Genomic DNA, 26,395 nt, shown 5'->3' with positions numbered 1-26,395 from the left:
AAACCCTAAAATGGTGCGCAGTGCGGGAGAGTTTAAAATGGTGCATGGTACAAGGTCCTGAAACTTTCTATAAATAGGTAGGCTGTCCTCCATTCAGCCGAATCTCATATTTACAGGTTTCAGGTGATCTAGCTTTGCTGCCCACACCCTATTTGCAGAGGACATCTCAGCCAAGGCTGCCTGACATTGTCTACATCCATCAGGCACCTGTTTCCAGCTTACTGCATCTGCTGCGTTATCTACAGCTGGCGACTTGTTCTACTGCTGCATTTGTGATCTATGGCTGCTGTACATACCGCCATGTCATCATACCTGCATTTTTACTGCTGGCAGCCTGAATTTAGGGTTTGAATTATACTTTAAAAAATTAGGGCCACTTATGGTTCAGCCCCAACCTCTGACTTACACGTTTACTGCATCTGCTGCATCATCTACAGCTGGCGACTTGTTCTACTGCTGCATTTGTGATCTATGACTGCTGTACATACTGCCATGTCATCATACCTACATTTTTACTGCTGGCAGCCTGAATTTAGGGTTTGAATTATACTTTAAAAAATTAGGGCCACTTATGGTTCAGCCCCAACCTCTGACTTACACACATATCGCACTTTCATACTTGTCTGCATTTGCCAATGGAAATCTGGAAAATTCAATGGTTCCGGTGCCTTGCATTGTATATCTTTACTGATAGAAGGAATCTTTTTTGGCGAACGATGACTGTAATTTAGTTTGATTAAATAAGTTATAAACACTACATTCTTTTTTGAAAACTTTAAAATTATATCCTGTAAAGGGGCAGCCTGAAAAGAGTTTTTGCTGGTACGTTTGACAAACATTATGTCCTTGCAGTCAACAAATCATTTTGGAGATGTACTGCTTCCGTTTATTACAAATATGGCCAATGCTAGCTCAATATCAGGCTTGATGCTGCCAGTACAACAGGCATGCATTGCCCATGGGGGTCAGTTAGCTTCTCTCTATGAGTACATCCATCGAATGCGACTCTCCAATGATAGGTATAAAGGCATCTTTTGTCAAGATGATCTGTGGGAATTTTGGATTTTGAGACTTCAGCTTGCACGATTTGGGTGCTCATATTCAGAATTAATGGACAAACATTCCATTACTTTACAGATTACCCCTCTTGGAAGAAAATGTTCAAGGAATGGGTGGCAATGGGTTCAAAACTATGGTATGTGTTCCTTGCTAATTGGTTAAAAGGCCAAATTTCAATTTAACTGCTCAATCATATCAATGTTTTACCTTTCTTGAGGAGTTGCCCATTCTAACCAATCAATGCTGTGAGGGACGTTAAACTAGGGAGGTTTCAAAGTCTATGGTCTATTATTGAAGATTTCTATTTTGTTCTTTGGGAGTACTATTTTCCGTGATGGTTGTTCCATCCCATTTCTTTCATACCCTTTGGGCTCTTCCATGTATCCTGGTTGACATGCTTGATTGTTCATCCTACTACTAGCTTCCAACTAATAGGAGGAATTACGTGGGGTAAAAGAAGACAGTATGAATGCATCAAATTTTCAATTGTTGCTATGTTATGACTTTATCCAGATCATAGTCCTATGTGAGCAAAGGCAATACTATGTTAAACCTGATTTCCACTTCATTTACTGGTGTATTCAACTTTCACTCTACATAAATGCTCTGTTGTGCTGAACTATCAACCAAATGTCACAGTCAATTTCAGGACTTGATAGAGCAAGTCCATAGATGTGTGGATATTAAGAAAGGCATTCAAGGGCTTGTTAATTAGAGGCTAAGATGTGAATCGAACTTTTTGTTGTGCTAATTTTCTTCATCCTGTCCTTTCTAGATTAGTATCTAACAGATTCTTCCGGTGCTGCTCTGATTTGAAGGCAGTATGGTCATTCCAAACTTACGGGAGATTACAGATCAAGAGGAGAATTAAGTTTATAATAATGTTTGGAACTCAGGATAGTATTGGCCATTACAAAATTACGGGAGCTTTAAAGGATCAAGAAGAGTGTGCGGATTGCAAGAAAGAGATGTGACATAAGATCTTGACCCTTTTACAAGTAGATTAGCTTAGATGTGCCTGTAACAGGGTGGCCCCCAAAAGAAGATCAACACATCCCCTAGTTGAAGATCACTTTTTCTCCATTTCTAAGTCCTTTTTTCAGCTGCTAGCCAATCAGAGGATGGAATGCTTGCTTGTGATTGTTCTTTTGCCTTGCTCTTCTACTCCCCCTACACCGACTTCTATCTGGCACAATGGAGATTGGAAGCTATACATCATCTTTTCGATAGTTGATTGGATCAAAATAATTATTTTAAAGAGGAAAAACGCATGATTATTGAGGGCAAGAAAAATGTTACACTTTCACAGGTCTCTGCATCAAAAACTCACAAAAAGCAAAGTGCCCTTTTACTGGCACAGTTACCCTAGTGACTGCTGTTATAATCAGGAATGAAAAGCACACATAAAACCATGTTGATTTGGAGATTACTTCAATGTCCAACACAGCTATGCCTTGGAGCAATTGCATGCCCATCAACACAGCACCTTTGGCATCACCACCAGAGGAATTAGTCTGGTCTGGACTGCCCTGACTGCGCTGACCAAGAAGAGCCCTCGGTTCTTGAACCACACGTGCACATCAAAATAGCTACTAGCCAGGACTGCCACACCACTCACTTTGGCTGGAAGCAATAGACAACAGACTCTCCTTCTAATCCGATTTCTTTTGCAAGCCTTACAAGGACAAGAAGAAACATAACAGGATGGACATTGAGCTCACCTCCTAGCGATAGAGCCAAACCAGCTCACCTCTGAGCCTGGGATTCAGCAGCATGTCAGTCAAGCTCCCATCACAAGGACTGATGTCCCATACCACTGGCCCACACAATCCTACTGTGTGAATGGAGCCACCTAGGGTCTGGACTCCGAGAGCCATTGCAGGGAAGAGTTATACACCCAGGTACCAAGTTCTATTTACAAAACTTGTCCCCAAACCCTAAAGTTTCCTGAATGCATTCACACTACATGACCTTTTAGCCTACCCTAAAGGGCCTTGACTGTGTCCACACCTGGTGATCCCTAATTGCTAAAGCTGCAGGCATCCATCCATGATGTCCAAGGATAGAAACTAAATTTTCACTTTTGTGTAAGTGATGCACCCTTTCTTTTGTCACTGTTGTAACATTTTAACATAGGTGGTCGTAATTGATTGAACATGGTAGACAAACGAAGGCTGAAGCCAAGCCAATGGCCAGATACATGTCGGATTCTTCTCTTGTTCCAAGCTCTAAATTACATGTCATACTGTATCCTGATAGATCTCATGAGATGGATAAGTTCCTTAAAACCTTAATTGATTTAAATGCTTTTAACTATTCATTACTCGACTTTAGAACCAATACATTTGGATTTGTTGTTTTAGGAAGTGAATGAAAACAAGTGCATGACAGTTTTGCTTCTCTCCATTCTTTAACACAAAGAAAGAATAACCTACCTGTTCAGGTTGTCAGATTCATGATAACTGGGTAGAAATAGAAGCCTCAAATTTTTTCTTGGGGACGGTCAATGTGAATTCAACCAGTTTTCACCTTGGGAGGATCAATTTGACATGAGGCTTTTGGCCTGATAATTTATACTGATCCAATGCCTTCCGCATCGTGTTTTGGTCAGCACATTTATTGGAATTTTTCTTTGTTAACTTTGGAATTATCATCAATTAGAGTCTCAATGTTTCTGCTGCAACAGCAAATGTCATATTTATCTCTAAGAGAACAGTAAAATCTATTTTTTCAGGAAGAGAATGGTAGTGTTTCACCTATGAAGTGTTATATGAACGTGTTAGAATCTGAGCATTTGCCCAAGAATGTCTTCTCTCCTTTCCAATATTGAAATGGTACTACATATGGCTGTGTTGGTTGGTGTAGGTTTCTCTGGACGGTCACTTGTTTGATCAACGTCTGATAAACGAAGCGCTTGATGTGATAGAGAGGGCTGGTGGTCAGTTCCATTTGGCCACTTGTGAACTTGGTCAAACAGTACATGCAACATCTCATGCAGAGCTTGAGGTACTCTTAAATCTTTGGCTTTATCAATATACTCTGCTATATGTACATGAAGATCACATAACCCTTTTTGTTTGGATAGGTTACAGCGACCTCACAGGAAGCTCTTTCCAATATTATTGACATGCTGGCAGCCATTGCTGAGCGATCTCAACAGAGGATGGAAATACTTAACCAGAAAATTCAAGAAAAGCAAACACTACCAAAGGGCATCGTGAAAAATAGAATTTCAGAAGATGGTTCGAATGATTTTGATATACTGAGGGTTCTTATTATTGGAGCAGGTAGAATGTGTGAGCCTGCAGTGAAATATCTAGCTCAGCATGGTCTTGGGGATGGCTCGCCTGTATCAGTAATAGTTGCCTCTTTGTTTCTTGAGGATGCTGTTAAGGTAAGACCTAGAAGCTCAAGCTTTCTCTAATCACAAACAACTTTTTTGTAACATTTTTGGTCACTGTTTCCTAAATTTTAGTTGGTTTGTAACATGCATGGGTTAAACAATTGCAATCATACCACTTAAACACAGTTCTTTACGTAACCAGTGTGCTGGTTGAGGTACTGTACACAAGGAATGTGTTGGCAACATTGAGTGAATACATAGGATGGAAAACACACACATACCGTTTTGGTTGTAAAACCATCGTTTGATCACTTTAATGTGAGGAAATCCTTTCATAACAGATATAGCACACCAAAAACATATGAAATCTCTGTTAATTTTGATATGCCAATCTATGGCAATTATAAAGCAGTTGACAGGGAGATCGACAAAACTTTGAATACTAGAGAATCTGAGTGGACTTACATGTTGTGCAATGTCGAGAATGGTCAGAATCATAGATCCAATCAAGTATCCCTTCAAATATGTGAAAGTACTTGATGAAAGGAGTTCCTGGAAAATCTTTCAGGGGTCTTTCAATCAGCAGTGTCCAATAATCTGTTCAAGAAAGCCCTTCTCTCCAAGCAATTCCACAGTAATCTAGGCACTATCTCATTTTTGACTTGGATTGAACATAAGAGGGGGAAAGTATTCTTCTTTGGCCAAGAGTTCACTAGCAGGCGAGTTGCTCATTCTTCAGAGTGTGTTTGAATGTTCAGCAATTCAAGGCTGGGAGGATAATACAGATTATTGGGGCATAATCCACCATCAGGAAGTTCTGAGTTAACTAAAGAGTTGTTCTGTTTTTTTTTTCTTCTCAACTTACCTCGATATTTTTGTCATGACCTGTTCAGGTTATTGAAGGTGTCCCTAATACGTCAGCTATACAGCTGGATGTATCAGACAAAGCTCAGTTGTATGATATAGTGACAAAGGTTTTCTCACATATCCTTATTCTTTGATTGTATCTCAAAATAGCTTTAGCAATGTCCTGTTTGTATTTTGAACATTATACATAAGAGGGGAGAAAGTGACAAAATCCCTAGAGAGCTTGCTTTGCTGATAGTATCAATGTAGTATATACTGGATGTTTCAAAATCAAAAAGTTCAGCTACATCCAGCAAAGACCCTGGATTTTCAACTTTCACCCCAAGTTTACCTTTTATGTTCAACTCACAACATCCATTCTTCATACTTGTGTTAGCAGGTATCAATAGTTCTAAGCTTGCTGCCTCCAGCTTATCATACAATGGTAGCAAATTGTTGTATTGAGGTAAGCTTCTCCAGTTTTTAAAGATTTGCTGAGGTTTTGGGAGCTTTTATTTGTGACACAGACCTTCCTGTAAACAGTTTTTTTAGTGGTTCTGATTTTGAACCATTGGAAATTTAGGCAGGTAAGCATCTTGTCACAGCCAGCTATGTCAGTAAGGAGATGTCTGCACTTGATAGCAAAGCGAAGAGGGCAAATATCACCTTACTATGCGAAATGGGTTTGGATCCTGGAATTGGTATAACATGCTTTATGCTCACAATTTTTGGATTTCTTCAAGGATGGATGGTTTTGAGCTACAACTTATAAATAATGCTGTTGTTAGATCATATGATGGCCATGAAAATGATTAATACTGCACGCTTAAATGGTGGTTCCGTTCGATCCTTTACATCGTATTGTGGTGGGCTTCCCTCTCCTTCCTGTGCAAACAACCCATTGGGCTATAAGTTCAGGTTAGTGATTCTTTTGTATTGGTAACATGTCAAGTTATCGTGCATTGGCATTATATACTCACAAACAGGTTATACAGCATGTCCACACATAAAACTCAAATTTATCTGGGTTAATGGTACATTATTAGCCAAAGCTCAAACAGGTCATAAGGAATCTTTTATAGATAAGAGTTAGCAGTACAAATGCTACATTGTTATTGAAACTCATAGAGTCTGTCCAACAATTGCATATCACCAATCCATATGTTGGGTTATTACCTTTGGATTTTTTACTTTGCATTCACTCTGTCAGATACTTGATTCTCTTCCAACGAGGGAACTCAAGAATTAAAGCACTTAACGGATGTGGTCACTTGAGAATGGGCAGTGTTGCATATAGAGACCTCAAAACTTATTTTGGCATTTGTTAACATGAGATACCTGTCTTGAAAGTTTGATAATGACCTTTATTTGCTTTGATGCTTATGACAGTTTGAAACTTACACAGAATTAAGGTTCAGAACATTCATTGCCCTAGAAAGAGTGCACCCAACTCTAGTTCCAGGAGCCAAGGGTGAAGCTATGTATTTTTAATACGTGAGTCAACTCCACCTTGATCTATACTGCCTTATAGAGGACTTGATCTTCAAAATGGATGTTGCAGGATGGACTGGTCACTAGCTATGATGATTGCCAGGATGATATAGAGCAAACCAGCTGTACCACATGACATCAAACTGAGCTAGCTGCTACCATAGTTGAGGATCTTTTCTAGAGATTGTCAGATGCATTCATCGACTATAGGAGCTTCCAGTTGAGAGTGCACTTCTCACAGTATCCTGGAACAAGAAGAGGCACATGTTGATTTGCAGAGACTCGTGCATGGCTGAGGGAAATGGTCTCTAGATGGATACATTATCAGAGCCTAGACATCCCTACCATGCAGCTCAGCATTGCAGAAGCTCAAGCTAAACAGTGTCATGATGATGGAATCGCCCCGATAGATAGACATTGAGATTAGGATACAACGATGTGCATATGTTTGGGATGAGATGTGCTATCAACCAGATGTAGGTATTTTGGAGAGAGGCATGAGAGGTCGGCTTACAAAAGAGATGCCCAAGGGAAAAGGTGGAGACAAAGGAGGCAGATGCCCTACCTATTATGGGATATGAAGGTGTTACCTTTGGCTTCATCTTGAGGTGTTTGGTACCTCATGGATAAGCCAAAGGTGCTGCCCTTGACTTTGTAAGAGGAATTCGTTACCTTGTGTTGGGTTGTGGCATTCCTTGACCAAAGATGCCTGGGACTCTGCCTTCACAAGACCTGCAGACGTGATGTTTCATTAGTCCAGCCCCAAGCAGTAGCAGCTGGTCACATGAATTGGATCCATGGGACTATCTTGGTATCCATGCTATCATCTCTCATCACTATTGGAGTTTCTCGAGAAGGTTTTTCTTCTGCAAATAGTATCAGATATGTGCCAAGATCTGCTTGATCCCTGCAACGTAACCCTATGCTAAGTCTTTTAGGATAGTACGAGAGCTAGATGCTCTTGTACATATACATGGCATTACCTTTTAGTTTTCTTTCTTTGGTCATCCAACATGAGATAGATATACCATGCATCAGTTATATTCATCAATTTAGTCCCATAGGTTTTTTTGGCATTCATAGATGCACACTATATCTCTGTCAATGCCACATTGACGTTTCATCAATTTAGTCCCATAGGTTTTTTTGGCATTCATAGATGCACACTATATCTCTGTCAATGCCACATTGACGTTTCATCAATGCTATCATATTCAATCATGTCACATTGATGAAAGCATAGCGAGATCATAGATCTAATTTCAATTCAAGAGAGAATTAAGTAGACGATGATTGTAAAAATGATTTTTTATTTTCTGGCCTGCATCTGTCATCAACAAGTTTTATCTTCTGAAACTTTTAAGTATAATTTTTCAACATCTATGCTCTTACCATTTTTTGCTGCTGCGATATTTTGGTTTGAACATCAAGCTCGTAGTGCTACATATTATATATGATTTACACAAGGGTGGCATTTGTTCTCTTTGTAACAGTTGGAATCCCGCTGGGGCGCTGAGAGCAGGACTGAATGCTGCTACATACAAGCAATCTGGAACTGTTGTTTCCGTTCCTGGTAAACATCTCCAACTGCACTGTGAAACAAAGGGTGATTATAAGGAAAGTTGTGTATTTTTTGAATCATACAGAGGCTTAATCTTGAAAGAAAGGCCTATTAGGAAGCACATGGAAATGCAATAATGCTGTTTAAATCTCTTACAAGAAAGTCTTCTGTTCCTGGAACAATGTCATTTGTTGCATATGAGATGTTATATTTGACAGGTTATGTAGATATGCATCAGCTACATTGTGTGGACATTTGTAATTTCAAGCTTAACAACGAAATAGCAAGCACGTGATGCTTATGTATCTGAATAGTTAGTATAATTTTTTATTTGTATAGGTAACGCTCTCTTCAGCTCAGCAGTTCCAGTGCGCTTTCCAGACTTTCCAGCCTTCGCATTAGAGAGACTTCCAAACCGTGACTCACTAGAATATGGTGAACTATATGATATATCTGAAGAAGCGTCAACAATATTTAGAGCAACTTTACGTTATGAAGGTAAAAGGTCTTGTTAGGATGATGTGGGCCAAACCAGCCAGCTTCATGGACTGTTTATTTATGACTCGTGAGCTGATATTGTTTGGAAAAGTTGTCGTTGGTAATGCAAAAATGTTTAAGATGCACATATGTTTCTGACGGTAAACCATGCTGCTTCTTCCAGGTTTTAGTGAGATCATGAATTCTCTGGCAAAGCTTGGATTTTTCAACTCTGAACCTTCTCAGCTTTTGCAACAAATGAAATTATCTGAGTCGCCCAGACCATCTTATGTATTACTGTTAAAAGACCTCATGCTACAGTTATCCAAAGCTATAAACAGTGCCAAGGATCAGGAAGCATGTAGTGCATTTCCTTTGCACATTGATGATGAAACGCTTATTAAACTTGGGTGTTGTAAAGGTCAAAAAGTTGCAAGTAGAACATTGGCTTGTATCAGGTAATGAGCTTTTTATTTGTTAGAAGCATAACCTGTTGTCCTCGGTTCAGTTTCTAACATTTTATTATATTGTCAAGGTACTTGGGACTTGATACTGAAGATGAGATGCCAAATACATGCGAAAGCCCCTTTGATGCCCTTTGTTCTAGAATGGAAAAGAAACTGTCATATTCTCCTGATGAGCAGGCATGTGCGTTGAAAAACTATCTATACAGGCTCTTCTAATCTTTTTTTTTTCTTTTTTCGTAAAAGGTAATTGTATTAATTACGAAAAAAGTGCAAGATTACATGATTACAAGATACAGGATGGCTCTAGGCCATCATGCATAAAATCCGAGGCATCACACTCAAAGTACAAAGGAAGTAGAGTGACTAGAGGAGGGCAGAAGAAACTGCAGCATGCCAAGCAAGCAAATCCTATCCAGGGAGAATAGCTTTAACTCAATCAAGTTGAGCTGCCAATGAAGAAGTCCTTTCGAATGGACTATATGGCTCTGCACTCCTGATGAAGCATCAAAGATGAATGCATTCCTCATGGTCCATACATGCAATCTCTCTCTCTCTCTCTCTCTCTCTCTCTCTCTCTCTCTCTGTGCCTCCCTACAGTTTTGTGATAGGCCTCATTAGCAAACCGTTTCAAAAAACCTCAGAGTTCATGAAAGCCCAATCAAATCATGGAAACAAATCCTCAAATCCTGGCTGTGAAGGTACTTTAGAAGGAATAAAACCCTAGGCTGACATGAACCACAACATTGTCCACTATTGTCAAACGAATCTTGCCACTATCCCTGATCACCTGAGTCCCAGCTACACCTAAGGAGAGTTTTGGACATGGTAGTCGCTCAATCCTTGCCATAGGTAGGAATGCAAGATCCAGAATCAAAATATAGGGGCTCCTTGAGGCCCCAATCTCTCGTACTAGTAATAGCTCCTGTTCATTACACACTAGAGGCAGTGAGCAAGGAAAGGTTCTTTGTAGTCTTTATGCACACATTCTTGTCAACCAAATGTGTGAGAAGCCTAAGCTTTGGAGGATTTGAAAGTGGCTACAATGCTTTTCTTTGAATGCACTCCTAGGTATCCTTCCAAAGGAGCTAGTCATTAGTCTTGGAATAGTGTTGAGTAATTGCTTGCCAAACTGCTAAAAGATAGTCCATATCTTATGGACTACAAGGGAAAAGATTTGAATAGTTGCAAAATAGTCTCCACAGAATACAAAGTGTCAGTTAGTCTTCCTTTTGTTTGGTTGATCCCCTACTGGAAGTCCGCCCACTAAAAGTTGCGTGTTGTGGCAGCTTATGGTGGACTAAGTAGTTAGTTGTGTATGGAGGCCTACTTGGTGTGGAGTTCTTCCTCAAAGATGTTTTGGCAAGTAGGACCGAGCCTAGGTTGCACTACTTTGAGGTGCTTTCTACTAGCAGTCAGTCAGTTGAGGCCATTACCTACTCTACAAGACACAGATATAGGACAATATCTTCATCATTAAGGCTAGCTCCTATGCGTCATAGGCCTTGAGGCCTTCCTCACCTACTAGGTACTAGAGCCTTTTGCATCTAGGTTAGAGGTTTGAGATCTCATTGGGTGTCTTACAAGATGGCCCATCCAGAGGCATGCTGTGAGCTAGTCTTCAAGGAGTAAGCCCCACCAGCCTATGCTAACCTAGTGGATATTTGGTCTTCCATCATCCACTTGCTTTGAGGTGGCACTACACGTAGCTCAGGGGGGACTCCTACCCACTGACAAGGGCTTCGGCAGTAGTTTCTTCACACATGGGTCACCATGACCTATTTTTCACATTGAAGTATAGCCACTCTAATGTGGCTATACCACCCTAGCACCCCTCCTTGGCTTCTCTCTCCTATCCCTTCCACACCACCTTGAGAGGTGTAGACATCTTTTGATATAAGGCTGGTTATAACCCAAATGACGAATGCCCAGTTTGTAAGCTTTAACCAATCGAAACACTTATTTAAGGGTTGGGCGTCCTCAATCTTTTACACGTTGCAGAGGACATGACCTGTTGTTTACTTGCTAAACATGTGAACTTCCCTGCCCACTTTTGGACGGTGAGTCTCAGCCGCCCATGTTGTAAAGTGGTAGACAAGGGTGAACCAATCAAAAAATTCACAAGGTTATTATTTTTTACTTTTTTGCAAATTGTGTCCATTTGGTGTGTAAAGGTATTGTGCCCGCAGCCCATATCTATGCCTAGTTTCAAAAAGTGCATGCCCACACTCTAGGCAGGGGTGTGTCCATTACTCAGTGTGTAACCAGCCTAACTCTTTATCTTCAGCTTGGCTGTTGAGCCTGGGTACTTTTTAATTTTGAGCAATGAGAAATAATCTGACGCAACTTTTTATACAAAAAGGAGCCTTCATATTATACTTCTTTGTTTCCTACGTAACTAGGCCAACACTTTTCTTGGGCCAAACCAGCATATGATAAGTAGAGCATTTACAGAGCAAGTAATAAGGTCATCCATATAACATCCAAATTTCCCCTACCGATTAAGATGCATCACATCTGGCTAGACCTTATCCACACTACCAGGGGCCACTTGGAGTGACTGATGGGGAAGTTAGACTGCAGCAACAGACTATATTCCCTTGGTCACCTAAGGTTTGAGAGAGCAACACCATAGCGCAGCCAGCCAAGGCCCTTTTGCATTATAAACCAGCATATGATAAGTAGAGCATTTACAGAGCAAGTAATAAGGTCATCCATATAACATCCAAATTTCCCCTACCGATTAAGATGCATCACATCTGGCTAGACCTTATCCACACTACCAGGGGCCACTTGGAGTGACTGATGGGGAAGTTAGACTGCAGCAACAGACTATATTCCCTTGGTCACCTAAGGTTTGAGAGAGCAACACCATAGCGCAGCCAGCCAAGGCCCTTTTGCATTATCAAAATTTGTATGATCTTTTAAGATTTTAACTAGCAGAAGGATAGATTATATTGGAAAACTTTAAACCTGATGACATTTATATAACAATCAGGATCATTAGAAGGGTATTTCTGGCATATACAGGATATGGTGCTGCTTCATCATGAAATGGAGATAGTGTACAAAGATGGACGACCTTCTGAGAAGCATGTGGCAACATTGATGGAGTATGGAGATACAGCTCATTCCTCTACCACGATCCCTTATAGACAACCACAAAGTGCTATGGCTCGCACTGTAGGCATACCAGCTGCTATTGCAGCCCAAGTGAGTCACAACTGGCACAAGTCATTCTTTCTACCAGAAATGGTGTGAGAATCATTGATTAAGACTCTGCTGAATACTAAATAAATCGTGGCTCTGATTGCAGTTGCTGCTTCAAGGAAAGATAAAGTCAAGGGGAGTGATTCGACCTTTGGATCCGGAAATCTATGTACCCGGTAAAGTTTGCACTACAAATGTACATATTGTACACATGAGTGCCCTATTTGCTTCTGAACTAGACTGTTGATGCTGTCATATGCCAGCTTTGGAAATCCTTGAAACCACAGGCATACATATGGAGGAGCATGTACAGAGATTAGGATGACACACACTAATTCGAGAATGTGAAGGCTAAATATATGAATGCTGTCAAGATAATTGTCCCCCCAAATGTGTCAGGTGACTTTCTAAAAGTTTCTGGTCTTTCACGCAGTAATTGTTTGCATCTCAGTAAGGATTGCCCTTGTGCAATGCTACAAAGAAGTGAAAAGGAAGCTAAGCCGACAGATGGAATACATTGATCATTCATTTCTGGTACAAATCATGTTTGATAGTTTCACTAATGGCTGACCCCTTTGCTGTAGGTATACTCGATACTCATTGAGGCTTCATGGGAAAGAGAAGTTTTTGCTCTCATTAAATCCCATCCCTCTACCAACATGAACCCGCATGGGTGACCGCAGGTGCTCTGCTTTCTACGCAAGAAGGTTACAAGCATCCAAGATCTAGGCTTGCTGCTACTGTCCTTTCCTCTTTTTTCATGTATAAAGCCTTCCATTGATGGATGTAAATATCTATTGGTTTAATTGGTGCACACTATGCAATCAAAATGCGTTTGTTGTTTGCATTGCTCATAAGGACATGCTATTGTACTCTTGGTTGGAGCAACTGTAACTATATTCAAAGTTAAAACTCAAGTCCATTGAGATATGGGCCGTTTATACTTCCCTCCCTCTCTTCATATCCATTTTCACGACACTATCTTTCTTTTTTGTTGTTGAGTTCGAAATAGTGATATGTACAAAGGTCCTTGGTATGAAAAGCCACATCAAATGAAAGCCAAAAATATTGTTGTATCCATGGAGCAACAATCTCTTCAAGGATGATACTCACATAAACCATAGAACCCACTTGCTACCATCAATATCACAAGGGATGCCTAAAGCTGAATGAGGTGCAAAATTTCATGCCTTCCAAACATGCCAAAGATCACCTCAACACACCAAGTGAAAATGATGAGAATATTTTGGGCTACACCTCTTTCTCTCTCTCTCTAACTATCTAGAGAGAGAGAGAGAGAGAGAGAGAGAGAGAGAGAGAGCCTATCTCAGTCCTAGTTCATAGTCCAAGGCCCTCATCACCTCCCCCTATGATGCAAGCAAAGTACAGTAACACCTAGAGGAAAGTTTAGGTTTGAGCTCTTGCCCTAGCTTGAATATGTACCCAAAGACTTTCCCACAATCTTGGTACCATCAACCAAGACAACTTGAGAGACAAGCCCATGGGAGGAATATCTATGCAAATGGGTCTCCACTCTAAGAAAAAGACGACTTTAAAAGACTCGCCTACCATGAAGCAAGTGCACTTGGTTAAGCTAGAGATACCGTTTGTAATTGAGGTGGCAACAACTACTAAACACATTGAAGATGGTGTCAAGGAGTTGACCAAAGGAGTGCAAGAGTAGTCAATGCAACTACATTATCAAAGTATCAAATCACATGCATGATTAGGAGTCCTATTGATAGGTGGTGTAAAGAAACACATGGGGAATTAGATGATGAAGACCACCAATTGTGTTTGTAATCATATACACTAGTGACCAAAATAAAAGCATTACTAGAAACATAGGAGCTTAACTAGATGACATTATTAGAAACATACGTGGTTAACTACATGACATAGTGCCAATAATCCATCTAACATGTTTGTTGTCAAAATAGTGATGTGAGTTTTGACCAAAAAAGAATGTATATATTGCCAACATTAAGCTTATAAAATTATGTCACCACTTTGACAATATAGAAGTATAGTATCTTAGTAGAAGCTTATATGGTAAGTTGTAAGTGTACTTAGACGCATTAGCATGTAGAAACATCTCTTGAATAATTTGTTAAGACCTTGACTATAAATGACTTGGAGCCTTAAAAATAGTGATGTGAGTTTTGACCAAAAAAGAATGTATATATTGCCAACATTAAGCTTATAAAATTATGTTACCACTTTGACAATATAGAAGTATAGTATCTTAGTAGAAGCTTATATGGTAAGTTGTAAGTGTACTTAGATGCATTAGCATGTAGAAACCTCTCTTGAATAATTTGTTAAGACCTTGACTATAAATGACTTGGAGCCTTAAAGCTCAATGGAGGCTTCAATGTGAATACCATATATTCCACAAGATGCTATTGAGTCAAGTTGACTCTTCCATACACTTACAATTTTGAGTCGCTGCTGCTATTGATGGGATCTTAATTTGTGCTCCTTTGCAAAGGACATTGTAATGGGTCAACCTCGACTAGTTTGCTCGTTCAATCCAAGCCCTTGTCCTTGGGGGTAGCCACCAAGTTCCATGCAATCGCATGCCACAATAGCTTCTGAAGTCCTTTTCAAGTTCATTCCAATTGGCTAGGTTGAATGCAAACATAGAGACAATCGGCTTCATTGAGAGTATTACTATCTTGCTTGCCAATAAATAACATTTATCCTTCCATTTTTGAAATTATTGGTCATCGTTTGAGGTGTTGCTTCTCTATGCCTATGGGACATCCCAAGCATGACCAAGGCAGAGGAGATCCGAGCCTTGACTTGGTAATATGGACCTTTGTTGGAGCCTTTGAGAACGGTCACATATATGAAAGAGAAATTGAACAAGGCTAAATGTACATAGGAGATAAGTTGAACTACTCTTGCAAATGTAGTAAACCTTTTTATCAATGGTGAGCATGACATAAATAAATATTTTGGTTGTTCCTTAGGTAAGGCTATCCATGGAAATCAAACATTTTTGTTTCTAATTGGAACATAATTAAGATCCATACTTGATTCGTCGGCTCTTATGATTCGTGAGGATAAGAAATGGCATGTGATCTCTTGCAAATATGAGTGTTATGATGATGCCAATGGAAAATGGCCACAAAAGAGAGATAGTAAACATTGAGCAAATATTTCTATTTTTATACTATGGGACTATCTCGTGGTTGGTGTTGTTGTAATGATGTGGGGTCTTGGATTCATAAACCTAGCTTTCATTCCTAGATAGCTAGCAATATATGGTAATACATAAGATATTAATTTATCTTCACATTTATAAAATAATGTAATATTCTCTACCTTATACCTTGATGCGCTAGTGTGCTTTCTCAAAAGTATCTTCTTTTTTGAATCCTCATATCAAATTTAGATTAATCTTGATATTCTAAACATTTCTAATCTCATTTAGGAAAAAATCATTACTTAGGTCTAGTTCAGTGCCATATGTATGAGCTTGAGCTCCAACATCTACAAAGTAAATATAGTTCCTTATGAAGTCTTGTTTAGAGTTATACACATTATAAAACTCAATACTATGAACAATGTCTATGAGAACACAACAACAAACAACAAAATATTCATTTTGCTTTGCTCTTATTTTTTACATACAAATCTTGTTGCATGTTCTATGAATGATCATCATGATTTGTATCATGATTTTTTGCATCCTATCAATTTAAGTATATAGTTTCTAATACTTAGTTTATGTATAATGAATTGTCTCTATCATTGTGTGTGTGTGTGTGTGTGTGTGTGTGTGTGTGTGTGTGTGTGTGTGTGTGTGTGTGTGTGTGTGTGTGTGTGTGTGTGTGTGTCTGTGTGTGTGTGTGTGCGTGCGCGCGCGCGCGCGCGCGTGCGCACGTGATGTGTATATACGTGTGTATGCATACACATGCATGCATGCATGCAACTATTGATTTACATTATGTATGTTACAAAAATTGTTAATGCACTCTACACATGTACTCTTTTTAATTTACAATACATGCACATACTCTTGTTAGTGTTGTCATTGCATTGTATGATATATTGAAAAATGTTTAGTTATCTTATAATAAGACAATTCATAATTTGGAACCTATTTTAGAATATCATTTGTATTTGAGATGGTGACAAGGATGTATGATTGTGTGAACATAGTCATAGTCAAACTATGTTGGAATCCATAATTTATGATATTGCACAATTGTTGGTTATGATAGTGATCATAAGCATATGATATTTTAGCACTTACTTTTTTCATGATAGTGTTCATGTGCATAATGCTTTGATAATACTTATTCTATACTTAGTATATTATTTAGATGGACTATTTGTTTGATAGGACAATTTCATCTCAATTTTGTGAAGTACCAAGCCTTTGAAAAAGAGAAGGCTTGGTATTTCATTATATTGCAAGACTAGGAAAATATTATATGTTTACAGAAGGAGCTTCAATAGAAGCTAAGTCTAGAGGGAAGTTATGAGCATTCCATCCATGCACAACTTCCAAACCTAAGTTAGCATGGTTGATAATATTAGTCCATGTGTTAATTACACGACCTTAACTATCAACCACGGAATGATTTGTGAGAGGTGAGAGAATCCACGGAGATCGAAGCTTAGCTGAGAGTACAACTGATAGTGAAGAGAGAGTGTGAGAGTGAAGTCACGCCTCCCAATATAATAATGTGAAGAGTGTAAGATACAAGTACAAAGTACAACCTTTAAACCTTAGGGTTGCTAGATAGGGTTGCTAGAGTGTTTTCACACTTGAAAGGTTTTAAACATGATAAGTACCCAAACTATGTAACACAAGAAATAAAAATAAAAGAGAATAAATCTAGGGGAAAAAACCTCTTGTAAGGAGAGTAAAAAGTGCCCCAGTGTCCGAGGATCACTGACACTCCTCTTTGTGAGCGTAGGTGTGAGTCAAACCCAACAAACCCCCTAGCGTGAAGAGTCATCAATATACAAGGGTCATCCACCAAAGGATATCACATTTAAAGCATTGTGGAATGCTTCAAATGTGTCACAAGGAAGAGCTTTGGTGAAGATTTCTACCACATTACTGGTGGTAGAATAGTAGACAAGACTGATATCACTTGCATGTAGCCTCTCTCAGATAAAGTGATAGGGAATCTCGATGTGTTTTGTGTGTGCATGAAACACTAGGTCATGTGCCATTGCAATGGCACTCTGACTGTCAATGAACAAAGGAGCAGGCTCCGTGACAAATATATCTAAATCAACCAACAAACACCTTAGTCATACACATTCAACTGTAGTAGTGAAAGTTGCCTTGTATTCATCTTCACATGATGATGTGGCAACAATGGATTGTTTCTTGCTAAGCTAAGAGATGCAAGATGAGCCAAGAAAGAAACAATTACCACTAGTGGAGTGATGTGAATCAAAGTTATTAGGCCAATCTGAATCACTGTAAACATGTAGTTGCAGTGGTCCCCCTTGGCATAAAGCAATCCAAGAGTCCTAGTACCCTGCAACAAGTAACGAAAAACACGCTTGATAGCTTATCAATGTGAAACACATGGTTGGTGCATATATCTTCTCAGGGCTAAAACTGCAAATTGAATGTATGGCCTTGTGTTGCATAAGTAAATAAGACATCCAATTGTTGGAAAATATGTATGGATATCAAACAAATCACTATCATCATGCAAGGACAGCTTGAGTCTAGGTTCCATTGGTGTACAAATTGGCTTGCAAACCTATAAGCCAAACTTCTCAAGAAGTTTACCATTGTATCTAGACTATAACAATCCAATGCCTCTAGCATCGTGAATGAGCTAAATGCCCCAATAATAGTGCAAAGGCCCCAAATCTGACATCGCAAAAGTTTGATGGTATTTTGTTTGAACGCTGAAATTTGATCAACATGTGTCCTTGTAAGCAAAAGATCAACAACATAAAGACATATAACCAGCAAAGGATCCCCCCTCTTTACGTATGTAAAGTGTAGACTTTGATGAGTTGTTTATGAAACCCTGGCTAAGCAAAAAGGCATCAATCTTTGCATACCAAGCTTGGGAAGCTTGCTTCAAACCATACAAAGCCTTTTTTAGCTTGCACACGAAGTGTTCGGATCCCACAACTGCAAAACCAATGGGCTACTATACATACACTTCTTCTTGAAGTTCCCCATGTAAAAATGCAGTGTTTATATCAAGCTTGTGCATAGTCCATCCACAATGGGCTAGACTGAATGGTAGTCATGCACCATGTAGGAGAAAATGTCTCCCCATAATCAATGCCTTTCTTCTGTGTGTAGTCTTTGGCCACAAGCATGGCCTCATATCTGTCAATGGATCCATCTACATTCCTTTTTAGCTTATAGACCCACTTTGTACCAATGGCTTTCTTCCCAATAGGCAAGGACACTAAATCCCATGTTTGATTTTTTATGATAGAATCAAACTTAGCTTGCATTGTTGCCATCCAATGCACACTATGTTGTGCATCCTTGAAACATTCATCCTCCTCATCATCAAGTGTGTTTGCTACCATAACAAACTCCATTGTATATGCACCATCATGCATATGAGCTTGCCTTCTAGTATGACCAGCAATAGGAGTATCCTAATGACTATCTTTGATAGTCTGCAAATACCATCTAGGCATTTGCCTAGCTTCCTAAATGTGTATAAGCTCTTGCTAAACTTCAAATTCAACATTTTGCTAATTATTTAGATCAGCCATAGGATAATTTTCTGCATTACCCAATGGAGCAACTGGCTGAATATTAAGTTCCCTTGTTGAAGCTCTGGCTGTAACACCAAAATAAGAGGCTGAACATTAAGTTCCCTTGTTAAAGCTCTAGCTGTAACACCAAAATAAATGGGCACTAGCCCTTTAAATACATAATTGGCAGCTTGATATATATCAAAACTAGCAAGGGATAATTCTGAATTTTCATCAAAATCCACATCCCTACTGACAAATAGCTTCTTAGAGACAGGATCATATAATCTATATCCTTTGATCTCACTGATGTACCCCACAAAAATGCATTTAACAACATTGTTATCCAACTTCTTTCTTAGTACCTTGGGAATGTGCACATATGCAAGACACCCAAAAGTAGGAAAATGTTTGACATAAGGTTTTCAGCTATTCTAAGCCTCAAAAGGAGTGACATTCTTTAATGCCTTGCTAGGGCACTTGTTAAAAAGATGGCAAGCACACATGATGTGGCAAGCTCTTTGCTTTCAACATACATCTAGCCATCTCTATGAGTGATCGATTCTTCCTCTCTATAAACCCACTGTGCTGTGGAGTATAAGTAGTAGTATACTGATGGACGATGCCTTTCTGCCTCAAAAAAGAATTCAACATAGAAGACATGTATTTCCCCCCTCGGTTCAAACAGAGAGTCTTAATCTTATAGCAAGATTGATTTTTAGCAAGTGCTACAAAAGCCAAAAATGCATCATACACCTCTGACTTTTGCACCAAAGAGTAGACCCAATTTAAAAAAAAAGGGTCATCAATGAAAGTGGCAAAATAGTAACAACTACCCAATGACTTTATTTGCATAGGGCCACATACATCTGAATGCACAATTTGTAATCTGGTGGTTGCTCTAAAAGCAACATCACGAGGAAACAAAAAATGATGTATTTTTTCCAAAATGCATCCCTCACATATATGCTCAAGAGGTCTTTCCAAGAGAGGTAAACTATTAAGTATCTATGTACATTGCATAAGCATCAAGCTACCATAGTTTGCACACCCCATGTGAGCATGCCATAACTCTAGCTGTGACATAGCAAGAGTGAGAGTAGATGTTAGATAGATTGACTAATCAACTAAATAAGCATCCAACTCATATAGCCCATGACATAAAGTACCAGTCAAAACCAAAGTCATGTGTTCTTTATTGCTGACCATACATCTGTCATCATCAAAGCTGACTTGCAAACCACACTTTGCCAAAGAAGAAGTAGACCACAATTTTCTTTATGCTTGGCACAAATAATGCATCTAGCAACAACCGGAATAGAGCCATCAATGGTTGTCAACACAATCTCCCCACTACCTCTAATAGGGTATGATGCATTGTTGGCACACTGTGTATAGACTTGCCAATAGGGCCTGCAATAACGGAAGAAAACAAATCCCTATGGGATGTGGTATGCCTAAAAGCATCATTGTCAAAGAACCTTGTGCTCGCATCCTCAATAAAGCTAAATGCTCTATCAGTCCAAGAAGATTCACAACTACATGTATAAAAACAATAGTCTTGGTCTGCAACAAAAGACGTGGACTCAATAGCAGTAGAAGGTGCATCAGAAACAAACATCTCTGACTCCTTCTTCTTCTCCTTGTCTATGCACTTCCTACATTCAGTGATGTAGTGACCTAGCTTCTTGCAATAATGGCACTTGCCCTTCTTGGCTTGTGTGCCCTTGTTTCTTGATGCTCTGTGAAGTACCTGAAGTCCGAGAGCTTTGTGGAGCATTTTTAGCTTAGCTACCCTTACCCTTACCCCACTGGTCTTTCTTGTTTGCTCCTCCTCCTCTCCTCCTCTAAGAGCAAACTGACCAACTAAAGGAAGATAAGTGGCTATAGGGAAATCCTCATGGTGAGGTTCAAGGTTGTATGAAAGGCCAAATATGAGGGCGGCAATAAATTCAAAGTAGTAGAGATCAATTACGCATTTGAGTAATACTCATCTACATTCATAAGCTACTCATGCAAGTCTTGAATTTTATTTAGATGATCTTGCATAGAATGAACTTCATCCATCTTCACAGTCTCAAGCTCTTTCTTCAAGAAAGAGATTTGTGACTTATTTTTTCTAGCAAACATTTGCTCTAAGCTTAGCCATGCTTCTCATGAAGTAGCTATAGACCAAATGTGGGGGATGATAAACTACTGAACTACCAATGCAATCTGCGATAATGCTAGAGATCCCATGTGCCCCATGCCTTTTGTGTTTCTGATCTCTTGGGAAGTGGCTGAGCTAGATTGGGTTGAACAGGCTAAGTAAGCCGAGTTGCCCTTTGTCCACATCCTCTTAGAGGTGTAGCAGGAGCCACAACTCCAGGCCAAACTTCTTCACCACTGACATAATCCAAAAGATTATTTGCAATCAGCACATTTTTCATCATAAAAGATCATAGAGAATAGTTGTTGCCATCCAACATATCCTCCTTGGACACATATGTAAATACATCACCTCCCTAATTGGCCATGGTAAATGTCATTGATCAAGGAGAAAAAGAGCAATACTTCAAGGTGAACCAACTTGGAAATCTCAGAATTTCCAAAAATTACAGTAGACACTTTGATATAATTAGCAAATATAATCACACTATCAAAAATTTTTAAAGTACACAGTGTCCAAGGTGCAAACAGTGCTCAATTGCACAAAAAAAGCAAAAACCCCAAATTTCTTGTCCCGAAATGCACAAATTCAGTCTATATAGACTGTCATCATTTTGTACATTTGACAATCCCTGAGTTGACATCAAAAGCCCCAAATTTTTTATTTGAAATGCACAAAATCTCTACAAGAAATGTGTTCTAAAGACTTGCAAGAATATAGATATGTTGCTCGGGAAAAAGCCCCTTTTTGAAGATCAAATTTGAATAAAGTTTTGATAAATTTTTTTCTTTTACCTCCTTGAATTGAGTTGTGTTGGTGGACTTGGCAATGCAGGTGGCAGTTTGGTTGGCTGACTGGTAAAGGTCGTAGCTAGAGGTTGAGTTGGAGTGGCGGGTGACTATTGGTCAGGGAGCAAGGGGCACAAGCAAGAACAAGTGGACTAGCAAGCAAGCAACACATAGGACTAGGTGGGTGGCATTTCAGGTGGTAGGTGTAGGGAGGAGACCAGAGGGCGAGTGCCTGTAGCATTGGCGACACAGGTAGGAACAAGAGAGGCATTTGTTGGTGGTGACTTAGCCTGGCGGTGGGCCAACTTTAGTGACACAAGTGGTACAGGTAGTGGGGTGGCGTAGGCAGACTAGCGATGCCTGCTGGAAGATTGAGCTAGAGGCAGCTCGGCTGGTGCTGGCGGTGTATGCTAGCTAATTGGGTGGATGAGCTAGAGCTAATATAGTAGCGGATTGCAAGGTGGCACCTGGGGCAGCAGCTTTGCATAGGGAGCTTGAGTTGCGAGCTAGCAGGCAAAAGTTGAGGAGGCCACTTGTGATTGAGTTGAGAGTTGAGGGCCAGCTCTGATACTAAATGTGAGAGGTGAGAGAATCCACAGAGATTGAAGCTCAGCTGAGAGTACAGTTGACAGTGAAGAGAGTGTGTGAGAGTGAAGGCACAACTCACAATGCAATAATGTGAAGAGTGTAAGATGCAAGTACAAAGTATAACCCTTAAACCTTAGGGTTGCTAGTGTGTGTTCACACTCGAAAGGTGTAAAACACAATAAGTGCCCAAATTGTGTAACACAAGCACATCAAAATAAAAGAGAATAAATTTGGGGGGAAAAACCTCTTTTAAGGAAAGTAAAAAGTGCCCATATGTCCTACATTGAGGATCATCGACACTCCTTTGTGAGCATAGACGCGAGTCAAACCCAACATGATTAAAGTTGACACTATTTGAAATAGATGCAAGGGAGGTTTTGGGAGTAAAAATAGTTCAACACTTGAATTGGGAGCCATGCAGATTAAGAACTTCATGCACAATTTTGAATGAGCAAGAAGATCGAGAAGAAGTATGTTGTGCTTTAAGGCAAAGGACATCATGCTTAGAAATAAAAAAATATTTTATTATTTTGAGGTGAATCTAAAATATTTGGTATATCTTGTTGTTTAAAACAACCTATTATTGATGATCCTTTTATTAAAAAGGACCTTTGTATGAAAACTAGTAAGTTTATGCTCTTTTTTGGAGTTCGAAAGGCAAATAAACCCATTAGTATACTTGTAGTGCTCTTGAGTAGATTCATTTTAATTGGTATTTTTATTATGGAAGACTAGTTGTGCTGTATAGACCTCTTTGGATTTTTCTAGAAAAAGACTAGGTCTAAATTTTTGTATGTTAAGAATCTTCTTCTGGAACTAAGGATGATCACTTGTTGTGAATCTGCCTTAACATTTAAATTGACCAACAATGTATTATTCAAATTTCTTGGCCTACAAGTACATAGGGGATGCATTTATACACTTTCTTACTTAAATTCTTGGAGAGAAAAATCTATAAACAAACAACCTTTCATAAACAAGGTCTTTTATACATGAGGGATAGTAATAATTACCTTAAAAGAGTATAGAAGGGGTTGGTATACCGAATTTGAATGCATGTGATATAGCTAGTTTCTTAATAGTTATTGCCTAAAGATTTCAAATCCTATAGTGGTTCTTGAAAACAAGGCAAGTTTGGATTTTGAACCATGTGGTCTTATTTACTAGAAAATTATGAATGCTTTATGATTAGGAAGTCCAATGTTACATGTTATTAGCTAGCATTCCTTTTGATCTAAAGATTCCGATTGTTTTTGGCATGGAAATTCACGTTTAAAATAAGAGAGGCATATCAACAACCTTTCAAAAATCACTGTGACTCTAATGGACTAAAGATGTCTTATATACAAATATATTGGACTTACACCACCCCCTATTTATGGACATTACTAGACTAACATGACCCCTTATCTAAGCATTGTGTGATACTCCACATTCTGTTACCTACATGCAACACTCCTTGAAAAATCAACATCTCTAAACTTTATTGGATTGATAGGATGTCCCATGTACAAACTTTATTGGACTTATAGGACTCCATATTTATGGATTGTACTAGACTAATATGACTCCTTGTTTAAGCATGATGTGATGCTCCATTTTCTCCATATCAGTCACTTGAGAAGTGAGTAGATGCATGTGGTGAAGAGCCATACATTTTTGTAGCTTTTGAATTTCAAAATATAACAAGAAATAATTATTGGTTTTGTACAATCAAACTTGAAATATAATATGATAGTTAAACTAAGTTTTGAACAACTCAAAAGTAACCTTCTTATGACTTTGCATTCTCTTTTCCCTCTTCCCCTTTCCCCCTTAAAAGGGAGATGATGGCCATGCAAATGAAGTAATTGGAGGAAAAGACACATGACTAGTGATGGAATGGAGTTCAACTATGTTGCTATGGTTTGATCATGTCAATTAGACATGGAGTTTATTGAGAGATCCATTCATGAAAATCTATGGCTCTCCAAGGACAATAGGTGAAGAGCAAAGTCTTCAAAGCACTAATGACAATGTCAGGGCTAGTCATGCTAGCTACACTCTTATAGGTTTATTATCTTATTTTATGGGAAGGATTCTTAGTGAACTTAAGTTTATAAGGTGGTTCAATGAGTCCTATTAGGTGCATGCTATACTTTCATCATTACCATTTTATGGGGCATGGATTTTTATTTTCTTTGTTGGGTTTTCCAATAGGAGTGGACTTTAGTAGTGTGGTTGGAGATGAAGGGGACCGTGTTTAAGGTTCCAACCAACTTTTGCATTCATGAAATTCTTTAGAAAGAGTGATCCATCTTGATTACATTTGCTTGAGAGAGTGTGGGTTTTAAAGGTGTGGTTGGGTACAAGGAGAACCTTATATAAAGTCCTTTGGTCAAGCAACTTTTTCCTTAGTGAATGCTTCAATATGAGTGCCCCATCTAGACTGCAATTCCTTGAGAGAATGTGAGTTTGTTAGAAGATGCGGATCTAGAGCATGACAAAAGCTATGGCAGATGAAAGGTGAAGACCAAACTCATGATGCCATGGACAAATCAAGAAAAAACTAGTCAACTTGTTGAAACCCTACTGTGGTAGCCATAGCCACAAGCTCCAAAGCATCAAAGAAGCACCATCAGTCTCCTCTAAAGATCTACACTCTCTCTAAGTTGAATCCCAGCTCAATTTCCAGCAAGATTCACCACTCAAATCATCTAGGAGATTTATTGGAAGATTTGAAGATCTCAAGATCAAGCATCCAACACCAAGCTTCAAGATATTATCTTTTTGATACTCATTCAGTGTTGATACCATGAGCTCCCACAAACTCAACTTTGACACCAATCAAGAGGATTACAATAAAGGAGTGGGAAGAGTGATAATGGAAGAGTGCAAGAGGATGAGAGAGATAGAGAGCCTATATGAGGGTTTTAGTGGTTACAAAACAAATTGGCAACCTTACCCTCTCTTACCTTCAATTACATATGATTGTACATGGTGTATGTATACATGGGGTGCCCACTTAGCCTTTGGCCATTGGCCTTTACCCCAACATTATTCTTATTGTTATTTTGCAATTTTGATACCTGAAAATTATTCTTATTTTTTATTTACAATTTTGATGTTGTTCTTGCTATAGTGCTTTGTATAGAGTGTCCTATAAGAATAATTTTGATACCCCAAAATTATTCTTATTTTTTATTTACAATTTTGATGTTGTCCTTGCTATAGTGCTCTGTATAGAGTGTCCTATAGTGTCATGCTTATAAATGTGTTTGTCAATGTAGCTATATTACCATTAGTTGCATTGATGTATGCACTTCATGTTCAAGGGTATAAATGTTAGTTTACAATAATTTTACTATTTCTTAATTATATTTTACTATATTTTTAATTTACTATTATGTTAATTTAGGGTAATTTTAGACTTAGTCTATGTAACTTAGTGTAATGCTAGTTGAGTGTAATTTTCTATTTATCTTACTAATAATGTATTGTATTTCTAATTTATTGTAATCTTAGTTTTGTGTCATCTTACCTTGATGGTAGTGGAAGCATCTTCTTCTTCATTCATGAATTGACTTTGGTGGTGGTCATTCTACATCTGCTATGCTCTTTTCTTGTGAAAACATTCACTGGCAATATGGCTAGTCTTACCACAATAATGACATGTCAACTTCTATTATCGATGTTGAATCCTCGACCTCTTCCCTTGGGTCGAGTAGC

The 26,395-nt window shown here is 38.9% G+C and overlaps 1 protein-coding gene across 2 annotated transcripts in view; it reads left to right on the top strand.

Annotated features, from left to right (window-relative positions):
* Positions 1-13,483, top strand: part of LOC148019511 (lysine-ketoglutarate reductase/saccharopine dehydrogenase bifunctional enzyme) — a 32,248-nt gene extending 18,765 nt beyond the window's left edge. The window contains exons 10-25 of one of the 2 annotated variants that reach the window (XM_087701000.1): positions 853-1,019; positions 1,138-1,195; positions 3,925-4,065; positions 4,145-4,453; positions 5,296-5,376; positions 5,649-5,714; positions 5,832-5,949; positions 6,037-6,166; positions 8,233-8,312; positions 8,640-8,798; positions 8,962-9,235; positions 9,313-9,421; positions 12,272-12,454; positions 12,558-12,627; positions 12,715-12,850; positions 13,036-13,483. In XM_087701000.1, the coding sequence (XP_087557126.1) occupies positions 853-1,019; positions 1,138-1,195; positions 3,925-4,065; positions 4,145-4,453; positions 5,296-5,376; positions 5,649-5,714; positions 5,832-5,949; positions 6,037-6,166; positions 8,233-8,312; positions 8,640-8,798; positions 8,962-9,235; positions 9,313-9,421; positions 12,272-12,454; positions 12,558-12,627; positions 12,715-12,776 (2,007 nt within the window). In that variant the 3' untranslated portion in view covers positions 12,777-12,850; positions 13,036-13,483. Of the gene's footprint in view, positions 1-852; positions 1,020-1,137; positions 1,196-3,924; positions 4,066-4,144; positions 4,454-5,295; positions 5,377-5,648; positions 5,715-5,831; positions 5,950-6,036; positions 6,167-8,232; positions 8,313-8,639; positions 8,799-8,961; positions 9,236-9,312; positions 9,422-12,239; positions 12,455-12,557; positions 12,628-12,714; positions 12,851-13,035 lie in introns of those variants that run through there. The other variant, XM_087701001.1, reaches the window with a different exon arrangement.
* Positions 13,484-26,395: the final 12,912 nt, after the last annotated feature.

This window comes from Lygodium microphyllum, chromosome 19, assembly GCF_053477565.2.
Source record: "Lygodium microphyllum isolate KBCC chromosome 19, Lygodium_microphyllum_v1.1.10, whole genome shotgun sequence".
Lineage (NCBI taxonomy): Eukaryota > Viridiplantae > Streptophyta > Polypodiopsida > Schizaeales > Lygodiaceae > Lygodium > Lygodium microphyllum.
This window is presented reverse-complemented; position numbering and strand designations above follow the sequence as displayed.